The sequence below is a fragment of the Cricetulus griseus genome, chromosome 4 (assembly GCF_003668045.3).
Source record: "Cricetulus griseus strain 17A/GY chromosome 4, alternate assembly CriGri-PICRH-1.0, whole genome shotgun sequence".
In the NCBI taxonomy this organism is placed as follows: Eukaryota; Metazoa; Chordata; class Mammalia; order Rodentia; family Cricetidae; genus Cricetulus; species Cricetulus griseus.
Window position 1 is genome coordinate 101664675 of NC_048597.1, and position 26675 is coordinate 101691349.

The 26675-nt window shown below is 52.8% G+C and overlaps 1 protein-coding gene across 3 annotated transcripts; it reads right to left on the bottom strand.

Annotated features, from left to right (window-relative positions):
- Nucleotides 1-12: 12 nt before the first annotated feature.
- Nucleotides 13-25401, bottom strand: Sh2b3 (SH2B adaptor protein 3). Of its 3 annotated transcripts, none has more exons than XM_035443297.1 (8): nt 25314-25401; nt 15558-16241; nt 3679-3780; nt 3498-3589; nt 3327-3421; nt 3033-3247; nt 2786-2957; nt 13-2682 (listed from the first exon to the last, which is right to left on the bottom strand). In XM_035443297.1, the coding sequence occupies exons 2-8, from the start codon at nt 16212-16214 to the stop codon at nt 2360-2362; spliced, it is 1656 nt and encodes a 551-aa protein (XP_035299188.1). In that variant the 5' UTR covers nt 16215-16241; nt 25314-25401; the 3' UTR covers nt 13-2359. The 3 variants fall into 3 exon arrangements, with proteins under 3 accessions (XP_035299188.1, XP_027269880.1, XP_027269881.1); XM_027414079.2 differs by lacking the exon at nt 25314-25401 and adding an exon at nt 24355-24494; XM_027414080.2 differs by lacking the exon at nt 25314-25401 and adding an exon at nt 24229-24353.
- Between the last annotated feature and the right edge of the window lie 1274 nt (nt 25402-26675).

Here is a 26675-nt window from a genome sequence, read left to right on the forward strand (position 1 = left end):
AGATCATGGTCGTTAATTCTGAAAACCTTTTTAATTCACATATAGCAATTTGTACACTGTAGCAAAATCTGCATTATTCAAGAATAAGTTACTCATACAGTACATAAAACAAAGATTTGCCAAATACCTTCTGCCTGTAATGATAGAAGATGAAATCCCTTCTTCCTGTTGTCACAATGCTTATTCCAGCCTTACACACTGGCTGTTAGATGCATCTCCATTAGGAGGCAGTAGATGACAAGTGACTTGATGTTTGCACTAAGGTAACATTTGAACAAGAGCCCTCAGGGAAGAGATGAGCCTCCTTTTAGGTTAAGAAACTTCTGAAAAATAGTGTTATCTGGCCCAAAATTGTTAATGGTCACTATTCCTTTTTCCTAGGGTTCAGAAATGATCAAAGGCAGAAGGAAGAGTTCTATCAGATAAAGCCATATGGACTGCTGGTCTAAAGTCAAGGCAGGTTAGCTGACTCGATTCTTTGGTGCTGGTGGCTGTTAGTGTATAGTTGTAGTCAGAAGGAAGCAATGGTGCAGGGAGTCTCTATAGGGCCAACTCACACTGTGCCTAGTGTGGCCTCACCTGCCAGTGGTGGTCTGTCAGGAATACTGGGGGTGGGAATGGTGCCTGCCTGGTAATGACACTGGTGAAGGCATCTTGCCTGGACCTCATTAAGCCACCTATTCCCCTTCAGCCAATTGGACCTACTGTAGCAGAAAGAAAAGGTGATAGCTTAGTGCCACTCTATTCCAGAGCCATGAGAAGACTGTCATAAAATACACCTTTTGAAAGGAAGCTTCTCCAACCATGGTGCGGCAGAGGTGCTGGTTTACAGTGTGTGGCCAGTCTCCCCTCTACTGAGAGATGTTTGTCTGATGAACCCAGGAGAAATGAATGCCCCTAGTTTGTATAGACAGAGATACAATCGTCCAATCAGCCCCTTTCCAGGACTACATAGCTTAGAGGAGTCTGGACCAGTGGCTGAATATTGCTTTTATCTTTGGCTCATACTTTTTATGGAAAATGAAGGAAAGCTAGTTCTCTTAAAGATGGAACACAAATCTGCACCTATGTGGGATGTGCCTTGCTCTGTGAACACAATGGTGTGTTGCAAGATTAAGCACAGTTGGCTGCTCTTCCCACCCCCATCCACTAAGGGCCACACAAGCTTGCACAGTAGAGGGTAACCAGGTGAGAAGGGTATCAGCATATCTGCCTCTGAATTAAATTGTGACTTCCTACTGCCACAGCTGTGAACCCAAAGTCTGTATGACCCGCACCTTTGAGCTCAGGAGCAGCCACTTTCTAGCCCCTGTGAGCTGTGTCACCTGGAAAAGGCCAGACCAGTATAGACCCTATTAGTTGTATGTACAGGAACATACCCTTCCACCCTGCTGCCACCTTGGACAGAACACTTACTTTGAGCTGTTGCAGGAATTTCATGGTGCCAACTTCCTTTTGGATCAAAACGGAGCCATACTCAATAAGTCATTAATTCTTGGTGGGGGGCAAGCTATAAATTTGGGTTCACTACACAGGCCCAGGCACCTTTGCATTTGTGCTTGTCTTTCCCCGACCTGTCTATCACATCCTCTATATAAAGCTGCTGTAAACCAGAGTCCTGTTTTTTTATGCATAAGGCACTGGGGATAGAATGCCCCTTGCCACCCTCCTCTCTCTGCAAGCTGCCTGGATTTCCCTGAAAGGGTGACACACTTCATTCTCTACATTAGGGAGGACAGTGGCTACCCCATATAGCAGGCAACCGTCCTGAGGAGGGGCAGACAAGGACACTAGCGTGCTGGCTTAGCTCGGGTGAGGGAAACAGGTGTGCTGCCCTGACTGGAGTGGCACCGGTCCTGGTAGGGCAGTACAGGGAAATAAGCTGTGATCTCATACAGAAACCTGAATCCTTAAAAAAAAAAAAAAAAATCAATCAATCTGAGGTAAAATGTTTAGAATTTTTGACTTTTCAGCCTGTCCCTCTGGCAGAGCTTCTGTCTAAAGCTGGGAGCAGAAGAAGCAGGATTAAGAAGCATCTACCTGTGGAACTGAAGCTACAGGGAGGAAACGGGGACTTGTTAGTGTTTTGTGCTTCCCAATGACCCTACCTGGTAGGGAGTCTGTCATCAGCTCTGACTGTCAGTTTCCGCTGCCAGCTCTGGGCCTGTAGCCCCACTCCTCTGGGTTGGGGATGGGGCCTAGGGTACCAGCTAGTGGCACCTGTGCACAAGAACTACATCTGTAAACAGTGGGAGAAAGCCAGGGGCTAGCTGTGGCAGCCTGGTGGAGGACACATCTGAGCTGGGGAAGGCTTACACTGCAGCCAGTAGCTCTCTGGAGGGAAAGACGATGATTACATTCACAAGTTTGCATCCCTGCACAGCTGTGAGAGAGGGGTGTACTGGTTGTCGATGGCACGAAGGTGGCTCCGTGAAGAGGAGTCCATCCCATAGTCTGAGTCCCGGGCATTGCTCACAGGCTCCAGTTCCAGGTGCCGCAGACTGTTGGCCAGTTCCTCAGGAGAAGGCACCAAGTGGAAGATTTGCTCTGGGGGTGTCACTCGGCCAGGGAGAGCCTCTGCGCCCAGACTGGGGGGACAGCCAGCAGAGTTGAGGTGGGAAAGACCCAGCTCCGAGTCCCAGGGAGGAAGGGAGAAGGGGAAGAGGACCGTGTTGGAGGAACCTGGAGAGGTGACATGGATGAGTCTTCAGAGTGAAGAAAGTGCACCAGGCAAGCTTTGTGCCTCTTTGTGACACCACCCCTTGACAAAACTTGGGATTCCTACCTGGTGCTTGGGAGACAACTACCACATAGCCAGAGAGCCGGACATCACAGGCTGCTCCACACTCAAGTGGGATGGGGGAGCGCTGGAAGTGGTGGAGCATGTCCACCACCGAGGGAAAGTGCAGGTGCTGTACACGGCACTGTCCACGCTCTGTGAGCACCAGGCGGAGGTGCTATGGAAAGGCAGAAGGTCAGCCTGCTGCCCAGGCTACATTCCTCCCACCCAATCCCACCAGTTCTGCCCCTACCTTGGCTCTGCCCTGTAAGTTGAATGTGAGCACATACTCCCCTCTCCTGGACTCACTCTGCCGCACCAGGAACACACCGTGGGCATCAGGGCCCTGCAGCTGAACCAACTGTGCAGCTTTTACCCTGGAAATAGGGCCATGGAACCAGGGGTAGCAGGACAGGAAGTGATCTGTTTTCTGGCAGGCTGGGTCCAACACTGTCCCGGGTGAAGCACCTAGCAGAAAAATGGTGGTGGTAATAGACATGGTGGTTCTGTGTCCAGGACACTCAAAGGCCAAGAGTCTGGCACATACCTTGGTCCAGGGAGTCTGTGCTTCCCCTTGGAGAGCTGGCTGGGCCAGGCTCTGACATGAAAGAAAGGGGTAACTCTGTGTCCATGCGCTCCAGCCTGTAGGGGAAGAGGCTGGGTGAGGAAGGAGCCAGCAGGGAGCATCAGAGCTTGGCTGGGCAGGGGCAGGCCTCACCCTTGGCCTGTGCTTGTTCTGAGCTCCTCCAGCCATGAGTTCAGCTGCTGTTCGTCTCCCACCTCAAAGATGATGTCTGTCTGGTCCTGCACCTGCAGAGAGGTAGCATTCAGCTCTGCATCTGTATGAATGCTGTATGAGAAAGGAGCACCTCCCAGGAAGCCATAGCCCCAGCACTCACTTTCAGCACAAAGGTATAGAGGTTGTCAGGCATCTCCAGGCGTGTGCATGGCCGGACCTCCCGGATGCTGGAACATGCCTCTTGGAGCTTGGGCTTTGAGCTCTAGGAAGAAAAGAGGGGGGTCACTCAAGGTTAGCCCATAGAGCCCCCTCCCCGGGGGGGGGCGGGGGCTCTCAGGTTTTCTGCAGTCTCTTTCAGTACTAGAGGAAGGAGGCACAGGAACACCCTCGTGCGGCTCACTTCTCTCCATCAGGAAGCTGCTGTCCTCGCCAACCCTGCTGTCCCAAACAGTCAGCTGTAGGAGTGCACGGCATGCCTGGGAGACGCCACCTTTGTGGATTTGGCTGGCACCATGGATGCCAGTTCCCAGGTTCCCAGGTCAAAGCGTTAGGGCCCAGACAGTCAGTTTGTAGGAGGGAAGCCCTTCCCTTGCCTGCCATCTAGTCCTTATGTCCTCTGGTGAGGAGATTGCTCTTGATGGCTGAGGGCCAGCTTCCAGATAATTGACTGGGAAAGCTGGAGAAGTAGGAAGGACAAAGGACTTGACAGGCCTCTTTCCCTCCCGCTATGGCTTTTGTCCCAGGACAGGAGAGTACCAGGTGCTTTAATCAGAGCCCGGGCTTACTCTGCTTCTTGCCCTGCCCCAGGTTAAGACAAAGTCCACCCCAATGCCATAGCTTGGCCACTTGCCTGTTAAAAGAGTGAGGGGACCTGCTGGAGATGGGCCAAATGGGGAAGACATGACTCCTACTCCTGTCCACAATTGCTATATGCTGACCAGACATGGGGTTCTTCCCAATTCCCAGTGCAAGCTTTAATGGGATCAGCACCCCAGAGCCTGTTCTGAGCTACCTGCTGGGATGCCTGAGCATGTTCTAGGCTGGGGACAGGTTTGGACTACTGGGGAGGGTAGTGATGGGAATTTCTAGCCAAGACATGAAGTACATTTAGAGGCCTTGCATTTTTCCTTAATAACACACATCACTGGTCAAGCCTGGCCAATAAGCAGCTCTCCACAGGCCCTCTGAGATTTCTCGGTAGAAGTAGAGTGGCACCAAGTACCACATTCCATACCTTTTACTTCCAGGCCAAGAAGTCAGTTTTTTTTTTTTTTTTTTTTTTTTGGCTGTTAGGATGCTTGGTGTCAAATCTAGTAATTGCATCTCCACAGTGAATCCTGGCCTTCTGCTTCCCTCTCTGTTTTGCCCTCTCAGATACAGAGTGCAGCTCTACCCCTTGGTCTACATCCCCAAGCCATGGGAGCTGCCTGTTTCCAAACTATTTTTGACAGCTGATGTGGGTCTGATGGTGGAAGAAAAGGCCTGAGACGTTTCCAGGATGGCAGTCAGCTGTGTATGGGTCATGGCTCACTGCAGTTGCCTGTCTGTACAGTCCTAGCAATGATACAACAGGAAGGAGCCAGAGGTCAGGAGCCCTGCCACCAGCCACCTCCAGCCTTCTAGGAAATGAGAGGGTGACTCACTAGTGCCATGGCCTCCTCTTAGGTCCTTGTATTGATTCCTGGTCATTTTATTTGGGGGTGGGGAGAGTACGAGACAAGGTTTCTCTGTGTAGCAATGGAGACTATACTGAAACCCCACTGATCTAGGCTTTGGGACAACTGAGTCCTGCCATTTGTGGCTGTCTTCTCCCACCCCCAATGCCATCCTTGAGCCTGGTACGATAGAAAACACCCACTCCAGGCATGGTACTAGGGAGATGGAGGCAGGAGCTTTGGGCTAACCTCCCAGAAGCCTTGTTTTTCTAAACAAAAACACAAAATACCCTACTTGGTTCCAAAATAGATTCCAGTTACAAAGATGCCTGGAAGCCAACCAGATGAGAAGTCAGTCTGTATAGGGACTCTGAGAAGTCAGCAGTAGTCTGTTGAGCCCATTCATTTTCCTGACTCTGTCCCCTTTCTTGGACCTTATTCCCATTCTAGGCTACTTAGGGTCAAGTAAGAAAGTCTGCAATTCGAGATTCATGGCACCTGCCAGCCAGGCTTGGACTTGCCCTGCTAGCCATTTTTCCCCAGTTCCCTACAGGTCAATCAGATTAAGCACAAAGGCCATTTGGCAAGAGATCTGCTCCAGGGCAGCAGTCCTGGGTAGGCACAGTGTGAGCTTTGGCAGCATGCTCCAGAGTGGCCCCAGAGGCCAGAAAGCAATGGCCACACAATAGCCAGAGTAGCTATGGCTAGAGAGCTACTGGAACACAGGCTGTCCAGCAAAGTGCTTCCAAGGGATGGGGTTTGCAGGCTGGTGAAAGAATTGTTAAGTCACGGAATAAGTACTGTATGACTTGAGGGGAAAGTTCCAGAGCGATCCCTTGACATCATGTAAGGCTTTATTTGTATGTGTGGGAGGAATCCTCCTACTAAAAAGACCCCCTTAGGAAACTGCTTCCAACATAGGGAATCCACAGGTACCCTTCACAATCATAAGGGAGCCCCATCACTCTGCCTGTGAAGGCAAAGTAGATGTTGGGATTCTCAGAGGAAACCTTCCTGGGGTGAAAGTGATGACCCTGAAACCTTGGGAACCTCATGTCAGAGAGCTCAAGATCAGAGAGAGAAGGGAAGACAATTGTTTGTTAGTGACAGGACCAGACCGTGACATGGGTTGTTTTTGTTTGTTTTTTGAGACAGGGTTTTTTCTCTGTGTCTTTGGAGGCTGTCCTAGAACTAGCTCTTGTAGACCAGGCTGGCCTCAAACTCACAGAGATCTGCCTTCCTCTGCCTCCCGAGGGCTGGGATCAGACTGTGACATGTAAAGGGCATGTAAATCATCAACACAGACAATACAGGCTAGAAATGTAGCTTGGATCCCAGCACTCGGGAGACAGAGGATGCAGATCTCTTGAGTTCAAGGCCAGCCTGGTCTACAGAGTGAGTTCCAGGACAGCCAGGACTACACAGAGAAACTGTCAGAAAAAATAAACAACAAACAAAAATTATAAGGCTGGAGAGATGGCTCAGAGGTTAAGAGCACTGACTGCTCTTCCAGAGATTCTGAGTTCAATTCTCAGCAACCACATGGTGGCTCACAACCATCTGTAATGAGATCTGGTGCCCTCTTCTGGTGTGCAGAGATACATGGAAGCAGAATGTTGTATACATAATAAATAAATAAAATCTTTATAAAAAAGAAAAAAGAAATGTAGCTTGGGTGGCTGAGTGCTTGCCTCACATGCACGAAGCCCTAGTGAAGTCCTCAGCACCACAAAAATCAGGTATGGCACAAATTTCATCAGGATCAGAAATTCAGGTAGTCCTTGACTACATCTTGAGCTCAGGTACAGAGAGACAATGTCATGGTCTGCTGAGACCTGAAATACAGAGGAGACTGGTGTTCTAGCTCAGATCCTTGCCTTGATGTATCATCAAGCCCCTCAAAACAGGGAAACAGAATCCACAGAGTAGATCGCCCACAGGGGACAGACTGCTGAGAGAGGCAGTCTCAAATGAGACATTCTGCACTTAGACACTTGTACAATTGTGTAAGTATGCTAAAAAGCAATGTATTGTTCACTTCAAGCAAGAAAATTTTATGGTATAGGAATAAAACTTTTTAAAGAGGGAAATGGCAGCTGGATGTGGTGGTGCACACCTTTAATCCCAACACTTGGCACACTGTTGGATGCAAGCCTGGTCTACACAGAGAAACCCTGTCTCGAAAAACAAATAAAACAAACAGATGGCCAGTCATACTCCTAACCAAAAAGGGTTGGGCTGGAGGCTGGAGAGATAGTTTAGCCATTAATAGCACTTGTGGAGATTAGAGAGAGAGATGGCTCAATGGTCAAGAGCACTGGCTGGGGACTGGAGAGATGGCTCAGTGATGGCTGGAGAGATGACCTCTGTTCTTCCAGAGGTCCTGAGTTCAGTTCCCAGCAACCGCATGTTGGCTCACAACCACCTTGATTGATGCCTTCTACTGGCATGCAGACATAAGACTGTATACATAATAAATAAATAAAAATCTTAAAAAAAAGTGTATGCCAACATGTCCCACCCACCCCCCAAAAAAAAGAACATTGGACTTCCAGAGGACTTGCCTTGAGTTCAACGCCCACATGGCAGCTCACAGCTGCCAACACACTCACATGAAGGTCAAACACCAATGCACATAAAAAAGTACTTTGTGCTGTCCCATAGTAACCAAGTTCCTGGCACCTACCTGGTGGTTCACAAGCGCCTCAGCACCAGAGACTCCAACACCTTCTGACCTCTACAGAGCACACACGTGCACAGCCACATAATAAAAGCCATAAGCTGGGACAGAATGGTTACAAGTTCCAGGCTAGCCCGAGACAGCATAAGGGGGAATGGGGGTGACAAGACGGTATGTAGTGCTGGTGCCACTGGGTAAAGAGCACAGCAGAGCACTGCACTGGGAAAGACAGACACCCTTAGGCAGCCACAGACCCAAGTCCAGCCCTGGCTCAGGCCCAGGCAGCTGCAGCCACTATGGAGATGTGGAGTGACTAGTCATCGAGCACGCCTGTCTGCTCTTGTGGGATACCACACTATGTTGTTATTTTGCAGCTCCTCAAAATGTTAAGTGCAGAGTGAACAACCCACTAGGCACATCGAACAGATGTTCAAAGCATTATTTGCCAAAACTCCAAGTGGAAATAGCTTAATTTCCACTTACTCATGAATTGGTGCGGCAGGGGATGGTAAAACCATACAAGGGGATATTACTTGGTTATTAAAAGGAACAAGATAGCCAAGTGTGGCAGGGCACACCTTAATCCCAGACTCAGGACGCAGAGGCAGGAGGATCTCTGTGAGTTTGAGGCCAGCCTGGTCTACAGAGCAAGTTCCAGGACAGTCGGGGGGGGGGGGGACCACAAGATAATGGATGTGACTTGGAAACCTAAGGCTACCTCCAGCTTGAGTCTGCCACTCTGAACTAGTGAACATCTTGGTAGCCAGATCATTTTCCAGTGGACTCTGGATGAGGAGAGGAGCCCAACACTGCTCTCTCTGGGAACTCTACCCAAGGAGACATTCAGACAATGCAATGCTCAGAGCAGAGTCAACTGCAATAGGAAGGCGTCTCAAATGTCTGAACTGGGTGGGTGCAGATGATGCAGGGCTGGAACACACCCGTCTGCCGTACTGACGTTTTGTGACAGACACTGGGCCATTTGGGTTGAAGTCCCTACACTGGAAGCCTTCAGCTGCCAGCTCCAAGGCCTGACCCACTGCAGAGTAGGAGACAGCCTCTTGGAGGTGTCCAAGTGGAGACACAGTTAGAAAAAACAACTTACTGAGATGCCAGAACAGGAAGACACTGGGGAGTCCATCTTGTTAGGTCACTTTAGGCAATCCTTGTCAGTTCCTAGATGGTTACAGCATTCTGAGGCCATGTGCCCCTTCCAAATAACTACCTAGGGGTGAAAGTTTTGCTGTGCCTGCTTTGGTGCCAGGGCCTATCTCCTCCAGGAGGGTCTCTGTCCACTCATCTTAGCCTTAGCAAGAGAGGAGAGGAAGAAGGGCTCTAAGTCTCTCTGCTCACGAGGCCATGCTGGAGCCCTTCTGGAGCTTTTACTTCCTTTTCCATTGACAAAGCAGTGGGCTGGGGATTTCCCCATTGTGGCTATCGGGTTACTAACTGGGGAGGGCACCTGGGAAACCCAGCTCTGGGGTCTGGAATTTTCCATGCAAGGAGTCTTTTCTGCCCCTCAGGATGGTAATACACCAGAGCACTTTGTCTATCATACTGAGAAACAGAATCAGAAAGTCTACTTCTTAGTCCAGAGCTACCCCCACACACACACACATAAGCCAAAATATGAGCTCAGGTGTGCCCCTTCCCCCAGTACCCACCACACTGCCCTTACTTAGTCTTGATCCCAACAGTGAGCCCACAATCCTGACTCCTTGGTGGCTTCATCCCCAAAAAGCAGCCAACTTCCATGAAGGTGGTGACAGCTAATTGGCACCTCCCCCAATTCAGGCATGCTCTGCTCTGAATTCATGGAACTGAAGCTAAAGAAGCCTGATTGACACCCACTGCCTGCAGTGTCAGCAGAGCTTGGGGCTGATGGGGAAGTCCGATTTCAAATGGCTGTGTGTATAACAGGCCCCTTGGGAAACCTGGTACCTCTGTTTTTTCTTTCTCTCTTCCCTTTCCAATCTTTTCTAGGCCCAGAGCAAGCCCCTTGACTGTTCACAGTTCAGAGATGGGTAGGCATCTACCCATGAGGCCCAAGGTGGGTGAGCCTGACAAGCATTGTGACATATGGGTGTGGCTTCTGCAGGCAGGGCTAGCTCTGCACATTTAGGGGGAGTTAAACACAATCCCAACCCTAATGTCCCCTGCCATGTGCTCACACAAGACCCCATTCCTGCCGCCTCCACTTGTAGCCCCGGACCAGTCTTCTTATCTGGGAGTTGATGTCAATGATGGGCCCCTCAGAGGGATTTTGGGAGGACTTCATGATGGTTTCAGCATTAGTGGCTTATGACAGGGAAAGCACCAGGGACTGCAGCTGGAAAAGTCCAAAGCCAGACCTATCTTTCAAGGGTCAAGTGTCTTTCCCATGGCTGGGCGGAGGTGGGGGTGGGGCTGTGGGACCACAGAGCCTGGAACCCAGCAGAGCTGGTGGGTACAGAATAGGGCTTCCTGCCACCTCCCCGCCACCTCCTCCCCAGCCCAGAGGAAACCGCCAGGCCGGCAGTGGCCAGCCCTTTCTTTCTGCTTCCTCTTTCCCACACAGCAGGGAGGAAGAGAGGCCAGGTCCCTGTATGCCCTGGGCTCCTCAGGCCTCCCAGACTCCCTGTCCTCGTGCCCAGCAAGTACATGGCTCTCCTGCCCATCACCACTCCAGCTTATTCTGAAGCACCTATTTCAGGCCACACAGCCACACTTAAGAGACCCCTGGCATTAGTCTGGCTCCCTTCCTACAGCATCCCATACTCCAACCCTCGCTCCACCACCAGCTGTGAGACCTTTCTCCCTAAGCAATAGCTCCAGCAGGCCTGACCTAGGCAAACTCCAGAGTCACTCCTGTTTCTGACACCACAGAAGCCACAGGGAGTGGTGGCATTAGGCCTTCAGTCTCAAAGTGAGATTTAGCCTATTCTAACCTGTTGCTCCAAGGGGCTGGAAGAGCCACCAGGCTGCTTGCCTTGTAGGGACAGCACAGGTGCCATGGAAGTCACCAGGTCTGGAAACCACCCCTGCCAACTCAGCCAAGTGGTAGAGACCAGCAGCCCCAAGCCTTGGCCCCTTGGAGGTGCAAAGGCTGGGGCTCCATACATTACCTCAGTGGCATCTCTACTAGGGCACTGGTTGAAATACGACTGTCTTCAGGTCCAATGTCTACTGCACCCATACAGCATCCCTAGCCAACTGTCCTGAGACTGCACAGAGGCCACTCAGCCAGTGATGTCCTCTGGTCTCTACTAGACCACACAGGTAAGACCAGGTACGGGGACCCTCCTGTCAGTCTCAAGATGTCATTTTTTGAGATGGGCTTACTGTATCCTAGGATCAACTTGGACAAGCAATCCTTCTTTCCAGATTCCAGAATCCTGAGATAATTGGGGGGGGGGGGATGCCCAGCCTTAGGTTTTTTTGTCTGTTGCTAAAGTAGCAACTTACATAGCCCAGGCTAGCCCCAATTTAGATATGTAACTAAGACTGACCTTGATCTGACGGCTTCACTTCCCATCTACAGGGATTACAGGTAGTGCCACCATACCCAATTAGACCTAGGATTTTTCTCCCTCCAGGGTTTCTTACGAATAAGGATAAGTGTTCACTCGCCCCTGTGTACATGTTTGGAACATAGCACTAAGTCCTCAGGGTGGCCTCCAGACAATCGGGCAACTTTCATGGCTCTTCCTTCAAATATGCTCCACACCTTCCACGTTGGGGCCTTTAGCCAGCTGTCCCCTACTGCAAGTCAGCAGGTTCCCCTCCAGATTCACAAGGAGTCAAGTGTTGTGGCACACACCTGTAATCCCAGCACGTGGGGCTGGAGAAGGAAGATTGCCTTCATTCAGAGACCAGCCTGTGCTATGTAGTGACTTCCAGATCTACCCAGACTACTGAGTGAGGCACTGTCTGGGGTGAGGAAAAAAAGGCAAGGAAACTTGGGCAATAAAAACAAGTGTTGGCTTAAGCAGAACAGCCAGCAGGACAGAAGACTTCCAGCCCCATAGATGGGTACTTCAGCATTAAGTGGAAAAACAGTCTCTCCAGCACACAGCCACATGTCCACAGGCAGAGTGTGGTGGCCTGTGTCAGTCCCACACACCAACTCAGCCAAGACCCATAGCCTACAGCATGAAGACCTACAAAAAAGTTCCAGGGGAAAAAGACAAAGAGCTCATAAAGCAGGGCTGGAGAGATGGCTCAGAGGTTAAGAGCACTGTCTGCTCTTCCAGAGGTCCTGAGTTCAATTCCCAGCAACCACATGATGGCTCACAACCATCTGTAATGAGATCTGGTGCCCTCTTCTGGTGTGCAGGCAAACATGCCAGCAGAACACTGTATACATAATAAATAAACTTTAAAAAAATTTAAAAAAAAAAAGAGCTCACAAAGCCTGGGGTGGCCAAGATTTCTTAAGCAGGATATAGAAAGCATTAACATGGGGAGCTTCTTATCCAGTGTGGTGGTGTGCACCTGTAATTCCAGCACTGAGGATGCCGAGGCAGGAGGTTGAAGGGTTAAAGGCCAACCTTAGCTACACAGGGAGACAATGTCTCAAAGAAGAAAACCTGTCAAGATGGCTCAGCAGGTAAAGGAAGGTGCCTGCCATTAAGTCTGACAATCTGAGTTTCATTCCGTGGTGGAAGGAGAGAACTGACTCCCGCCAGTTACCCTCTCGGCTCAACACACATGCCACAGACCCCTCCCACCCCTGCAACAGGCTAAATTACAGTGATTGAATCAACATAAAAGGCGAGAACTTGTGTTGGTAAAAAGGTAGTCCACATTGTGCAACATGACACTGCAATAAAGGAGTGCCTATACCACACTTAAGCTCTGGGACGTCTTAAGAAAGGGAACACAGGCTAAGGGAATGGCTCAGCTGGGAAAGCATGACCCACGAACATGAGAACCCCCCAAAATCTCTGGAAACAGCTGAGCACAACTGAGCTTGGGGAGGAGACAGAGAGACCCCTGGGGCTCCCTGGCCAGGTGGGCTAGCTGAATTGATGAGCTCCAGGTTCAGAGATCTTGCCTTTAAAAAATAAAGTGGAAAGGCCTGGTGGTGGTGGCACACACCTTTAATTCCAGCACTCGGGAGGCAGAAGCAGGTGGATCTCTGTGAGTTCAAGGCCAGCCTGGTCTACCAGAGGGAGTTCCAGGACAGGTTCTAAAGCTACACAGAGAAACCCTGTCTCAAAAAATAAAAATAAATAATGCATTAATAATAATATATACAAAAATATATATCCATGCATACACACACACACACACACACACAATGCATGCCCATACATATACATGCATACACACACATGCATGCCCATACATACACATGCATACACACACACATGCATGCCCAAACATATATACACATGCATACACACACACATGCATGCCCAAACATATATACACATGCAGACATACAAAGGACAAAATAAAAAGAAAAAACAGGCTCTTCATAAAAGAATAAATCACACCAGGTGGTGGTGGCACATGCCTGGAATCCCAGCACTTGGGAGGCAGACAGAGGCAGGCTGATTTCTGTGAGTTTGAGGCCAGACTGGTCTACAGAGTGAGTTCCAGAACAGCTAGGGCTACACAGAGAAGCCCTGCCTGGGGGGGAGGGGCGGCAGGATGGATCACAATAAGCATGAGACAAGAATGCTCCTAAGACAGCATCACATGCCCATTGGGACTGACTGACCAGGTTAAAGAGTAAGTGAGGCTGCGGAGGCAGGGGCCCCTCAGCCACCACCACTAGGGACACCAACTGCCACAGCCACTTGAGAAAAGCCTTGGTGTTGGCAGGAATCATTTCCAGGAATACACCGAACAGAAACAAAAACACATGCCCTGCAGAAACTTATATGAAATTTCACTGACATTATTCAGAAAAGTCCCAAAAAAGCCAAGTGTGGGAGCATATACTTGTAGTCTCAGCACTGGGGAGGCTGATGCAAGAGGATCCAAGCAAGACCCTTTTGGGGGCAGGGGCACTGAAGTAGAAACCACCAAACCACTCAACAACAGCTGATCACTAAACCAGATGTGGGCTAGTGTTTGCACTGAAAAGCACATAAAACTTCAACACTATGGGGGCTGGAGAGGTGACTCACAACCACCTGTAATTCCAATTCCATGTACATGCACACACGCACAATTAAAATTAAATGCACGGGGCTAGAGAGAGAGAACTCAATGGTTCAATTCCCAGCATCCACATGGCTTTTCTGTCTGTAACTCTAGTTCCAGGGGACCTAGCATCTTCACACAGACATACATATAGGCAAAACCCCAATGCACATAAAAATAAATCTTAAAAAAAAAAATACACAGGGACTGAAAATGTGGTGTAGTGAGTAGAGTCCTACTGAGCATGCACAATGCCCAGGTTCAATCCCTAGCACCACGTAAAATAGCCTGGTGGGTCATGCCTATAATCCTAGTAGCCAGGAGGTAAGAGAGAGACAAGAGGCTCAAACATGAAGGCTATCCTCTACCTAGCTAGTTCAAGACCAGCCTAGGCTAGATAAGACCCTATCTCAAGCTGGGCGTTGGTGGCGCATGCCTTTAGTCCCAGCACTTGGGAGGCAGAGGCAGGCGGATCTCTGTGAGTTTGAGGCCAGCCTGGTCTACAAGAGCTAGTTCCAGGATAGCCTCCAAAGTCACAGAGAAACCCTGCTTCAAAAAACAAAGCAACAACAACAAAAAAGAACAAAAACAAACAAACAAAAAAGCCCCTATCTCAAAAACAAAATCAGACATCCAAACTGTGGGGAGGGAAGGCAGGGGGTGGGGAAATGCAGGTGCTTCTGGGTTACTTGGAGGCACACACTGACACTCAGAGCTTCAGAGCACCACCATGTAGCAGTAACTGGTAGGGAGACTGTCTTACAAGGCCCTTCAACACCCTAGCAGACCTGACTGCCTTTCCTTTGCAACAGTGCCAAGTGCATGTTCACTGGGGGCTTGCTCGCTCCCTCCACAGCTCCCATTACACCAGAACGGCAGCTTCCCAGGTACTAATGTGTGCCTAGCATACAGTGGATGCTAATAAGTCTCTGTCCAGTCATCATTGGTCTGCACCACATGGGACCATCAGTGCCCTGGGTTGGGATCACATCACTGTCACCCAACAGCCAGGCTGTCACACTGAATGGGACCACAGGAACAGAAAGGAAATCAAGGCAGGCAGCCAGGCCTCACACAACCACGCAGGAGGGATGGATGTGGCTACAGTAGGGCACAAAGACCCTGGGCCTCACCGCCGGTAGAATAAGAATGAAGCCCAAGCCACCAGCTAGGAGGAACAAACTTCTCAGAAAAGAGACTGCAGATGGACACAGCAGGGGTGCCACTCAGCCCTTCGGGACTTCCTAAAAGCTCATATGTCACTCTCAGTTGGATGTCCACCTCCATCCACCCCTCAATCATTCCACACACACAATATCCTGAGGGCCTACTGTGTTCCAGGCATTGCAGTCAGCCCCAGGGATACAACAGTGAACAGGCAAGATAGTTAAACTTTAGCTGGTGTGGTGGCATGTGCCTGTAATCAAGACCAGGGAAGATCAAAACCTATGAACTAACCAGTTCCAACCCATCGACAGTGAGTCGCAGACTCACCGTCCTGGCTAAGTGTGGGCCACGGAGGCCTACCGAGCTATGGACCCGCTGCTGCATACTCTGCGGGGCTCTTACCTTGGGCGGGTCAAAGAGCTGCAGTAGGCGGCCATGGCCTGGGCCCGGGGCCCGCAGCACCAGGCGACCCCGCTGCCAGCGTGCGCCGCTGTCCATGGCTGCCTCGTCCGCCAGGCTATAGCGCAGCGCAGTTTCCTTGAGCGCTTCGGCTGGCGGCTCCCGCAAGCTCCAGGATAGCAGCTTGCGGGCCGGTCCAGGCCTGGTGGTGGCAGAGGTGTCGGTGTCGGTGTCATTGGTGTCGCTGGCGGCCCCCGGCAGCTCCCCGGCCGAGCGGCGGCGGAAGAGCTGGCGCAGGCCGCGGCGCAGATGCTGCAGGGCGCAGGTGGGCCTTGGGCCCAGGTCCTCGGAGCTTCGTGCCTTGGACAGTGCGGGGCGGTGGTGTGGGGCAGTGGCACGGTAGTCGCGGCCCGGCGGTCCCGCGAGGCCCTCGCGCACCTCGCGGCAAAAGTGTCGCTGGAAAAGCTCGGCAAACTGCAGCGACACCAGGTCGGCGCGTGGTGGCTGTGGGTGCGCGCGCGCAAACAGCCAGTACTGGCGGGCCAGCTCCCGCGCTGCTGCTGCTGCGTGCTGCTCACAGAAGTCGCTCCAGCCGCGCGGAGAGGCGGGCGACGCGGGTGCCGAGGACGTGCGGGAGGGCTGCACGGTGGACCCATTCATGGCGGAGAGCGAGGCGGGGCGGCCGAGCTGCAAGACAGACAGAGAGCAGTGAGCCAGGGAACGTACCCGCCCCCCACGGCCACCCCGGGAACCCCGCACGTGGAAACCAGCAGACAAGAAGGCGGGCAGTGCATACAAGGTGGATACAGGAAGCAGGCCAGGGAGGAGCTCCAGAGGGGCTCCAAGAGCTCAGCACCAGAGCCATGCGTGGGGTTTTCCCAGATTTTCCATCTAGTATTTTCAAGCCTGGGTTGAAATTCATGGGGAGTGAATTTTGGATGAGAGGAACTGCCTACCAGGAAACAGGCTACTCACAGCACACCTAAAGTAAAAACTGACCAGTGACACCCAGGGCTGGGCACTTCATTACCTATGGTAGGTTCTGGGAAGCAGTACAACTTCTTTAAGAGGTCAGTTTGAAAAGAGTAATTTTAGACCCCTTCCCCACAGCTAAAGGTTTTCATAGTAGGCACTTACTTGCTCATGGGCCCAGAGCCCTGACCACAGCTCCCTGCTATTGGTGACAACCCTCACTAAGCAGGCAGGCTTGGGAGGCAAGGGCAAGAGGCAATCTGTCACCTCCTCCAGGAAGCCCCAAGGTCACCCCGAAATCAAACCCAACAGTCCACCCTGTATGATCCTATTATGCAGTACATAAACCAAGGCTCACATGTCTCTCTCCAGCTAGTTTTTACACATCTAATGGTGGTCAAGATAGGCCTCACTAGCAGGTCCATCCTGAAACAGTAAACTATGGGAGTGCAGGGGAAGTAACTACCCATCTCTAGAAAGCATGGCTGGGAACATGGACTCCAGCCCCACCTCTCACTAGTTACCTCAAGTGATGCTCCACCTCAGCTCCCATGGCAATTACAGGCCTAGAATTTGGAAAAGTTCAATGTGACTGGCTGCTGTCCTCATTTAAATGTTGCAGCAAGCATGGTGACAGCCACACTAAAGACAAAATGCAGCCTGTACTAACCAGATTCACAGGGACATAGGCATCTCTAGGCCTGGCAGGGAACTCAGGCAGACGCAGGTATAAGACAACCATGAAAGATGCCATTGGTCACCACTGCACTGTCCTTGAATAAGATAAGTAATAGAGGAGCCAGGCACAGGGACATCCCTGAAGCACAGCCTGAGTGAACAGGGTCACCCAGCTTGCCTGTCACAGCTGCAGGGACCTGTGCACAAGACCCACCATCCACCCCTCCATCATTCCACATACAATATGCTGAGGGCCTACTGTTCCAGGCATTGTAGTCAGCCCCAGGGATACAACAGTGAACAGGCAATATAGTTAAACCTTAGCTGTGTGGTGGCATGTGCCTGTAATCAAGACCAGGGAAGATCAAAAGGTCAAGCCGGGCAGTGGTGGCATACACCTTTAATCTCAGCACTCAGGAGACAGAGGCAGGAGGATCTTGTGACTTTGAGGCCAGCCTGGTCTACAGAGCAAGTTCCAGGGCAGCCAGGACTGTTAGACAAAGAAACCCGGTCTCAAAAAACCAAAAAAAAAAAAAAAAAAAAAAAAAAAAGTTCAAGATCAACATTGGCTGCATAGTGAATTAACTCAAGGCCACCCTGCATTTCATGAGACCTGTCTCAAAACAAGCAAACCAACCTGTTTCCCCAGAGCTCACTGCAAAGAGGACCAGGCACTGACTGTGTGGCCACTGACATCAGACTACATCTCTCTGAACCTCAATTTCCAGCCCATTAAACATTTGTCAGGGGCTGGAGAGATATCTCATTGGTTAAGAGTACTGGCTGCTCTTCCAGAGGACCTGAGTTCAATTCCCAGAACCTACATGGCAGTCACATCTGTCTGTGATCAAGTTCAAAGTGATGTGACACTCAAATACATACATAAATGCAGGTAAAACACCAATGTACATAAAACAAAAATTAGTAAATCATCAAAAAAAAAATGTTTGCCAGGACTAGAGGGAAACATCTGGGCCCAGATGCGGTGTTCTTTCTACTGTACCTACTACACAGGCACTTTCTCCTGTGTCCTGTGTACTGCCACACTCAGAATAAACAAGTAAGGGTGGCCAGCCATTTCCAGCACCTGACAGGTTACTTCAACTCCAGTGCAGAAGCCTGTGTACTCACTGGGGGACACCGAACTCAGTCAGTACTTTGTATATCATACCATAAGGTCTTTAGCACACAGTAGGTGCTGTGTGCACATAGTAAACAGTAAAAACCAGGAGGCAGAAAGGAATAGGCCACTTCTAACCAAGCCCATCTCATTCTGCCCACCTCTCCATGGGAAGCACCTATTCCCTGGGGGATTCCCAGCCTTTGTCAATGCTATATCCCCACCCACGAGGCCTTGACACAGGAGAGGCAGTCACAGTCTCTATGGCCTGGATGACCCACAAGCTGAGTGTACACATCATAGCTCTGGCCTCATCTGCACACTGCAAGGGCACTGGGCTGCATTCTTGCATCCAATTCCCTAGACCTGTCTGTTTTCATAATATCACTTGAGGAGTACCAAGTCCCAAATCTGTCCTCAGCAACGAAGATTTGTCAGTGGCCATCTCCACCAGACTATGGCTCTGGGACCAGAGCACACCTGCTTTCCTCCACTTTCTGCCACAGCGGGGGCTTGATGAAACACACAAAAACTCAAGTCTTAACCCGGTGTTGGTGGTGCAAGCCTCTAATCCCAGTACTCGGGAGGCAGAGGCAGGCAGATCTCTGTGAGTTCAAGGCTAGCCTGGTCTCCAGAGCGAGTGTCAGCTCCAAAGCTACACAGAGAAACCCTGTCTCGAAAAACAAAAACAAAACAAACAAACAAACAAAAAAAAAAAAAAAAAAAAAAAAAAAAAACTCGAGTCTTACTACACAGCCCAAACTGGATTTGGGTATATCTTCCTCCGGCAGGCCTGGCATGAATAAAGAAGTTTTTCCTCTTGACATGGCCTCATGTAGCCCAGGCTGACCTCCTCCTGTCTCTAACTTCTGAGATCTGGGTTTACGAACATGTACTGGGTTTCTATGGTGCTAGGGATGGAACCTAGGCTTCCCACACACTATGTAAAGTGGCTCTTCCAACTGAACTGCACCCCAGTCTAAGGATAAACACAGGTACACAGATGCCTAGTGACTAGCATCACCCTAGTCACCTTAGCCACCATATTGCCTAGCCTGCCTTCTGGCACCTTAGACTCTGTCCATACCTGCCCCTTCTCTGGAACCTGTGCCTGCACACTCTGTATATCAGGGTCAGCTACAGAGGCAGACCCTAGCAAGACCTTCCACACTCCCTGCTAGCCAGGTCCAGCTGTGTGCTCACTCTAATACCCCCTCACAAAGGTGACGCTCGACATGCACCCAACGCCTTTAGGCCCTGGCACTGTTCTGACTATTTCTGCAAGGATGAACTCTAGGCATCACAGAACCCCTAGGGTGCAAGAATGGAAGCACAGGGCGACTGGTGCAGCACTCACAGAGGGAACTCCAAAGAGCCCAAGTGCACCCCAAGAACCAACTCACTTCCTATATCCTGTGGAGTGCTTACAGCACGGAGCTAGGAGTGTGAGGGACTATTTCAGCTCTGCTGAAGTGGAAAGGGATGAGCAGCCCTGCCACAACCCACACCTACCAACTATCTAGAAGCAGTCACAGTGGACAAAGAAAGCACATCCACTCTGGCTCTACTCCAGGCTCTCTGAATCTTCACTTGCTGGATGTCCTGTCCTTAGGCCCAGGTTAAAGATGGGGAAATTAAGGCATGGGAGGTGGGCTTGCTCAGAGTCCCACAGCCATCTGGAGGGGATAGACCCCCATCCGGCCTGTGCACAAGCAGAGGTTGAAGACAGGAACACTGTGTACCATCCATCTCCACCACTCTGAGGTGTTCCTGCCGCGGCCACGGTCCACTCAGAGCAAGTGCCCCCAGGTGCCTCTGCAGTTGGGCAAGGCAGGCTGGCACTCCAGTCTCAGGTCAAATCCCACCCACCCCAACTCCAACATGGGACACTGAGAACACCCCTGGGAGGAGAAGAGCACCCCATGGGTCCCTACCCCCACAGCCCTAGGAGCTGCCTCCACCCAACCCTGCACTGGACAGTAGCAAGACAGGCAGGCAGGCATTAATAGGTACCTGCACTGGCACTCTAAGGGCTGTGGTAGATTGGCAGAGGTTGGAGAAAAGAATGATTGTGCTGCTTGTCCCTGGCACTTAGAAGAACAGTGGAGGTGAGTCAGGCGGCCCACCTTCGAAGCCCAAGCCTCAGGAGGAACCCAGTTCTGGGTCAGGCAGCATGGGTGCCATGGCTGTGGAACACAGGCTGTCCCCAGGCCCAGGTGACTCCAGGCTTGATGGCCAGGGAGCTAGGCAGCAAGAAGATGGTCCCCTCCAGTGACTGACTGAACACTTTCCAAGTGCTAGGAGATGAAACACAACTGCTCAGCTGTGAGAAGGAAGGAGCAGAGCTCAGCTCCAGGAGCCCCAGGTTCAGCTTGTAATGGGCTCGCCTCTCCTGCCTTCTCCACAGAGAAGATACAGCCTCATCTGCCCACTAGGCTCAGCCCAGGTGACAAAAAAGAGCTAGGCCCTGGGGAGATTATTCCCCCATCCCCAAGCAGGGCAGCTAGCTCCCTGCAATCAGCAAGGTGGGTGTCATCTCTACACCCTCATTGCCCCAAGACAGTCTCAGGCAACCCAGATAAGCAGTGGCTGGTGCTCCTGTTCAGGCACAGCCACCCCAAGGACACAGTGGGCCTGTCCAGTCAGCGAGAATAGAAGATTGCTGGAGGAGACTCTCTGATCACCCCCCAGTCCATGACTGCAAAGATAGCTGAAAGGTTGCTACCTCTCAGCTTGGCCACCACTTCCATCTCACAGGTGCAGAGGACATCTGGAATACTCCACCTGCCAGGCCACGGAGGGCTGCTCAGTGTGTGTATACCCAAGAGTTGTGCCTGCCCCACCCCTAGATCCTGGGACAGTAAAACTCCATACCACCCTCTAAAGGCTGCCTCCTTCAGGGAGCCCTCCAAACTGACTCTATGTTGCAGAGCTGAAAAGAACCAGTGCACGTATCTCATATTCTGAACCACAAGAAGCAGGATGCGAGTCAATCATCTTGCCCCTGGGAGACTAAGGCTAGACCACTTAACAGCCAGTGAGGCCCATCCAGGGGTCACCAGGCTGGCCCAGTCTGCTCTGACTCCTATTTGCACCCCAATCCTGGCAACTTGACATTCCAGACAGTCACTACCTCAAGTAAACTCCAAGAGCTGGGGAAAGCAGGGGACAAGCCCCCAAGAGTGGTATAAAAGACAGGGCTTCCTTCACCTTCACCAACCCCAGGGTTGACAGTGGCAGAGGTGGTGGCAGATATCCCTTGCTATCAAGGAGAGCCTCCCCAGCTCCTGAACTGTCTGTGGCTTTAAAAGAGAATGTACAGCCAGCCTCTGGCCCTGGTGTGCCCTTCCCACCCAGATGAATCCTCGGGTCTCTGTGGAGATGCCACCCGTGCAGGGTCTAAAAGTTAAGTCTCCCTCCTGCATCAAGAGGCCGCACCCCCCAGTCAGCTGCCGTGAGTCAGCCCCACAAGCAGGGCACACACTTCCTCCCTCCAGGCCTCTTTGGGAACCAAGCTGCAACCCCCTCAGCCGCTGGGGGGCACATCCGGACAGGCCCCAAGGGGCTCCAGGCCTGGCTCACAAGGAAGGGGGGGCTGGCCCCCCTGCCGACCCTTGACAGGGTTGTGTGGGAGGAAAAAATCTTTCAGCCATCTGCTCAGCTGCTGGGTTTCCGGCAGGCCAGGGTGGGGCAGGCCATCAGGTCCCTTTGGGACCTGTCTCTTGTCTCATCGGGACTGGGCTAGATAGCCCAATGGTGGTCAGTGGGACCCCAGAACACTGACCAAGAGACTCTGGCTGTCTAAATCATGGGGCTCAAGCAGATGGTGTTTAACAGTGGCCAAGGACATGCAGCCAGGTCTGAGTCCCTTAGGGACCTCAAGCCCCCGGAAGCTGGGAGCTGGGGTGCAGGGCTCCTGGGTCCAATTAGGCATGACTCAGCCAGTGACCCCCACTGAGTCATTTCCTGTAGGCAGCATGCCAGCCTCAGTTTCCTTGGGGAGGGTGGGTGGCTGGGAACAGGCCTGGCAGGAGGGAGCAGCCCCTCCAGAACTCCAGATGGAAGCTGCTTCCTGCCCTACTCCACCCAACCAGAGATGCTCAATACCCAGGAGCCCTAGGGACCTATTCCCAGGAAGCCTGGCAATTAAGTGCCAGTCACCCATGCCCGGATTAATAGCAGGGGCTTGAACCTCATGCCAACACTGCAGGCCTATCTCAGAACAGCTCTGTCCTCCAGCACCTCCACTTCAGAGCTCTGAGAACACTTGTAGCTCAGAGATGGTAAAACACAGGCCTAAGAACTCAGAGCCAGCATGGTTACAGTCAATCTAGTCAGAATGCCTCCTACCCTTGAAAGGCTCCTACACGGCACACAATCACCCTAGAGGAGCAGAGACTTGGTCCACACTGGGCAGGTCTCAAGGGATGTCAGGTACTTTGCCTAGGGCCTCACCCCTGAAGCTAGCAGCCTGAGTCTCTCCATGTATGCTGCCCCAAAGAGAAGTGGGGACATGATAGGAAAGGCCTCTTGCTCCAACAATACTATCTTCTCCATCTGTGTGTACCACACTCCACAGCAGTTAAAACCCTTCCCACTCCTAATGACTCCATTGCCTTAGACAGGTTAAGTGACCACCCAAAGATAAACGGCAAGGGGAGATTCAGAAGCTGACTAACCTCAGAGGTAGACTGGACCCCAAAGGCCTGCTCTGCAAAAGCTATGATATAAGCCCAGGCTGGGGGCAGTTAGTTCCCTGTGAGGTCACCAGAGCTCTCCATCAGTCATTCATGCTGGAGAGGGCACCCTAGGCCTGGAAGCCAGAAAGGGCACCCACTACCTCCAGCTCTGACCCAGAGGAGAAAAAGACCAGAGGGTGGCCAGCTGGATGAGGTATCCTGAGGCACACAAGCTGACTGCACAGCCCAGCTGGTCCATGGACCTCAGTTGTCTAACAAGGTTGTCTCCTGAACAGGAAGGACCAGGCACTGGGTGGCGGACTAGGGTGCCACAGAGTCAGGAAGGAACAGGAGCAGAAATGACCTCAACAAAACAGATAACGCCGTTGTCATGACTCAAGCCTTTCTGTCTGTGCTCTGGTGGTCATCTCAAGTAGGTGTCAACTGAGGAAACCAGACCAGGAAGGGGCTGTCACCTGACTGACCCTGCCCAGGTCCTTCAGAGTTCCCTGCTCAAAGATTTGGGAAACCCCAGAGCAGCCTGTGCTCAGGAGAGCTAAGGAAGGTCCCAAAGCAAGGGTCCACAAAACAGGACAGTGTGAAAACTGCCTGTAATTGAGACCTTGTGTGTCTTCCACACACAAGACCTCCCTTCAAACTGCACCTGCTCTTCTCACTCACTTAACACAGGAGAAACTGAGGTACAAAGCAGAGAAGGAAGAATACAAGTTCTGCCTCTAGGACCCTCTGTTTCCTCCTCTGCCACTGTCCAGCCCTAGGGACCCAGACCACAGCTGGATGGGTCCTGCGGCTGCTGCTTTGGGCCAGTCCTTTCCCAGCTGGCTGCGCCACAAGTTCCATAATATATTCACCCCTGGGCCCAGATGGAGTCCCCTCCCAGAGGGGCCTGTGGGACAAGGTTCAGAAAATGTCCTAATCCCGTAAAACCCTTGCAACTTCCCCAGCGGACCCTGGCCCGTCATGGGCCTGCTCTCCACGACCTCTGTTTGCGTTCGCCTTAAGGGATCCATATGGCACCCCTATAGATCACCAGGGACGTTTCTGCTCCGCCTGTCAGGTCCAGTGACACACGTGTTCCCTCCCCCCCCCCAACACACACACACACGGCAGGGGCCAAGCACGCTGTGTCCCCGGGGCGGCTCTCGGTTCCTCCCGCGGCGCCCCGCCAGGCCCCTCTCCGGAGGCCCCAGCTGCAAGCACTGACCTCCGCGCCCACATCACTGCGGTCTGGGATTGGGGAAGAGAAACAGAATGAGGAAACGCCAGAAAACAGAAGCGGGACGCGGGCGGCCGCCCGGTTCCTCCAACGCGCTCGGCGGGCCGCGCTTACCGCGCAAGCTGCGGGTCGGGGCCCGGCCGGCCCATGGCGTCGCACGGCCTCTCGGAGCTCAGGCAGGAAACCCCGGCTCGGAAAACGGCCAGCGCCTCATTTCCGCCGCCAGCGCCTGACAGCAGCCGGGGGACGCGGCCCCGGGCCGCCCCCGGGACGCTGCTGCTGTGGACCCCGTGGCCCGTGACAGTCTGGGCGGACGGGTGGCCGGGAGGAGACGACGGCCCGAGCCCATGCCGCCCCGCGCCGTTATGTAAAGAGGAACCGGCGGCGAGCCGCGCGCGGCAGGGGAGGGCGGCTTGGGGCGGGCCACAATGAACCACGCCCCGTCTACGCCAGCCGCGAGTTCAGGAGCGGAGCCTACCCCGGCCCCGCCCTCCCCAGCAATTTTGCCCCCCCTCCCCACGCCCCAAAGGCGTGTCCCCCACCCCCAAGTCGCGTCGCGTCCCCTAAAGGGAAAGGGAATCGCCAAGGGGAGGAGTGTGCTTGGCCACGCCCCTCTCGCGCCGGCCAGTCACCGCGTGCCTCAGCGGGCGGGGCCCCTGGAAGGGGTGGGGCGGGGCCTAGCGCGGTGGGGCGTGGCCGCCCGACCTTCTGGACCTCGTGGGGGCGCGCCCCTGCAAGACTCCTCAAGCCGGGCCTTATCTGCGCCCGCCCGGCCGGGTCTAGCAACTGCGACCGCGGCTTTCATCACCTCCGGGGGAGGGGGCCCAGCCCAGGCCTGGCCCCACTATCGGCGGCTCCGCCGAGCCGACCCTCCTCGGCCGCGCCATCCATTCGGGTTCCGCTCCAGGACTGACTAAGGTCCGCCTAAGTCCCGGAACGGGCCGAGTAGGATAATTTCTACCTGGCCGCCCGACCGATCTCTAGCTTGATGCAACTTTCTCCAAGAACTCCTCCTCACCCTAGGCAGCCGAGCCCTTTGAGCTTCCATGTCTGCTCGCCCCTCAGCCCTTTACCTTTTCTCTATCGCCTCATGGGGGTGCGGCTAACAGTGGGGCGCCCCTGTTCTGAAGTCACTGCACTCCCGCCCGTCTTCCCCGCGACAGTAGGGAGGGAGGCTAAAGAGGAATGAATGCCTGTCCCCTCCTCCTCCTCCTCCCCCAACAGGAAACAGGCCGCCCACGCCCCCAACTTGGAGGGGCCACTGCAAGACTTCCCAGACGACAGGCTCCCACGAGCCACTGGCTCCCTAGAGCCCACTACCTCCCCCTTGCTGTCCGGCACCAAACACTTGGCCTCTCCAACTCAGTTTCTTCATGTATGAAATGAAAATGACACGTGTCCCCAGTCCACTCGGGGACTGGAAGGAGTGAGTTACTGCATTAAAGCAGTTTAACCAACCGGGCTTCAGTCCCGCAGGCCTGCCGTTGGAGCCCCAGGAAGGGACTCCCCCACGGGTGGGGATTTCCACTACAGTCGGACGGCAGCGAGCAGGGGGTGGGTGGCAGAATGGCTTGGAAAAAGCTACAAAAACGTGCGAACGAACAAACGCGATACCTACTATGTGATAGGCGCTGTGTAGTAAGGTGTTTGTGGACACCAGTTAGTGATTCCCTCGTGGAGGAGGCATGCTGGCTAAGAGACCAGTGGCAACCCCGTTGTGGAAGAGAAATATCTGAGTAATATTTAAGCGGGGATCTCCCTCATGAGAGAAGCTTCTGGGCATGATGAAGTTCGAAGAAAAGACGTTCCAAGCCAAAGGAACGGCCAATGCAAAGCCCTTCAGGTTCCTTTGGCACACAGTGGAAATGGTTCCACCTACGCTAGAAGGAGCATGTTGGCTTGCACGCGCTGTCTTGAGGTCTTGGTGCAGTTTGTTTGTTTGGCTGTTTGTTTCCTTTAGAGAATTGTGAGGAAGAGACGGCCCAGCTGAGCTCTGTCACAGAGCCTGGGGCTGGTGTCCCTAATCGGAAGTGTCCCCTGGAAAGACGCGGCCATCTAAGCAGGAAGGAGGGCCTTCGGTGAAGTCTAACCTGATTGGCCCGGAACACACTTCTTACAACACCTGGGGCGAAAGCCGGGTGACTGCAGCCTGGCTGTGGCCGGGAGGCGCACGCGGAGCATCAGGTACTGGCAGCCTTTGCCAAATGGTGGCTGCAATCTGCCAGCCGCAAGCACTTTCCCTCTCGCAGCCGACTGCAGCCCTGCTGAGTTAAATGGGGACTTGTGGTTCTTCCTCTTTTTAATCACAGGCCAGCCCTGCCTGCCAGATTTCTCCGAGGCCCAAACCCGTTTCCTTCCTCGCTCAGCTTCTTCTCCCGCGGGCCCGCCCCAGTCCGGGTTCCCTGAGAGCCCTGCGCTGTCAGTCTTCTGTTTAT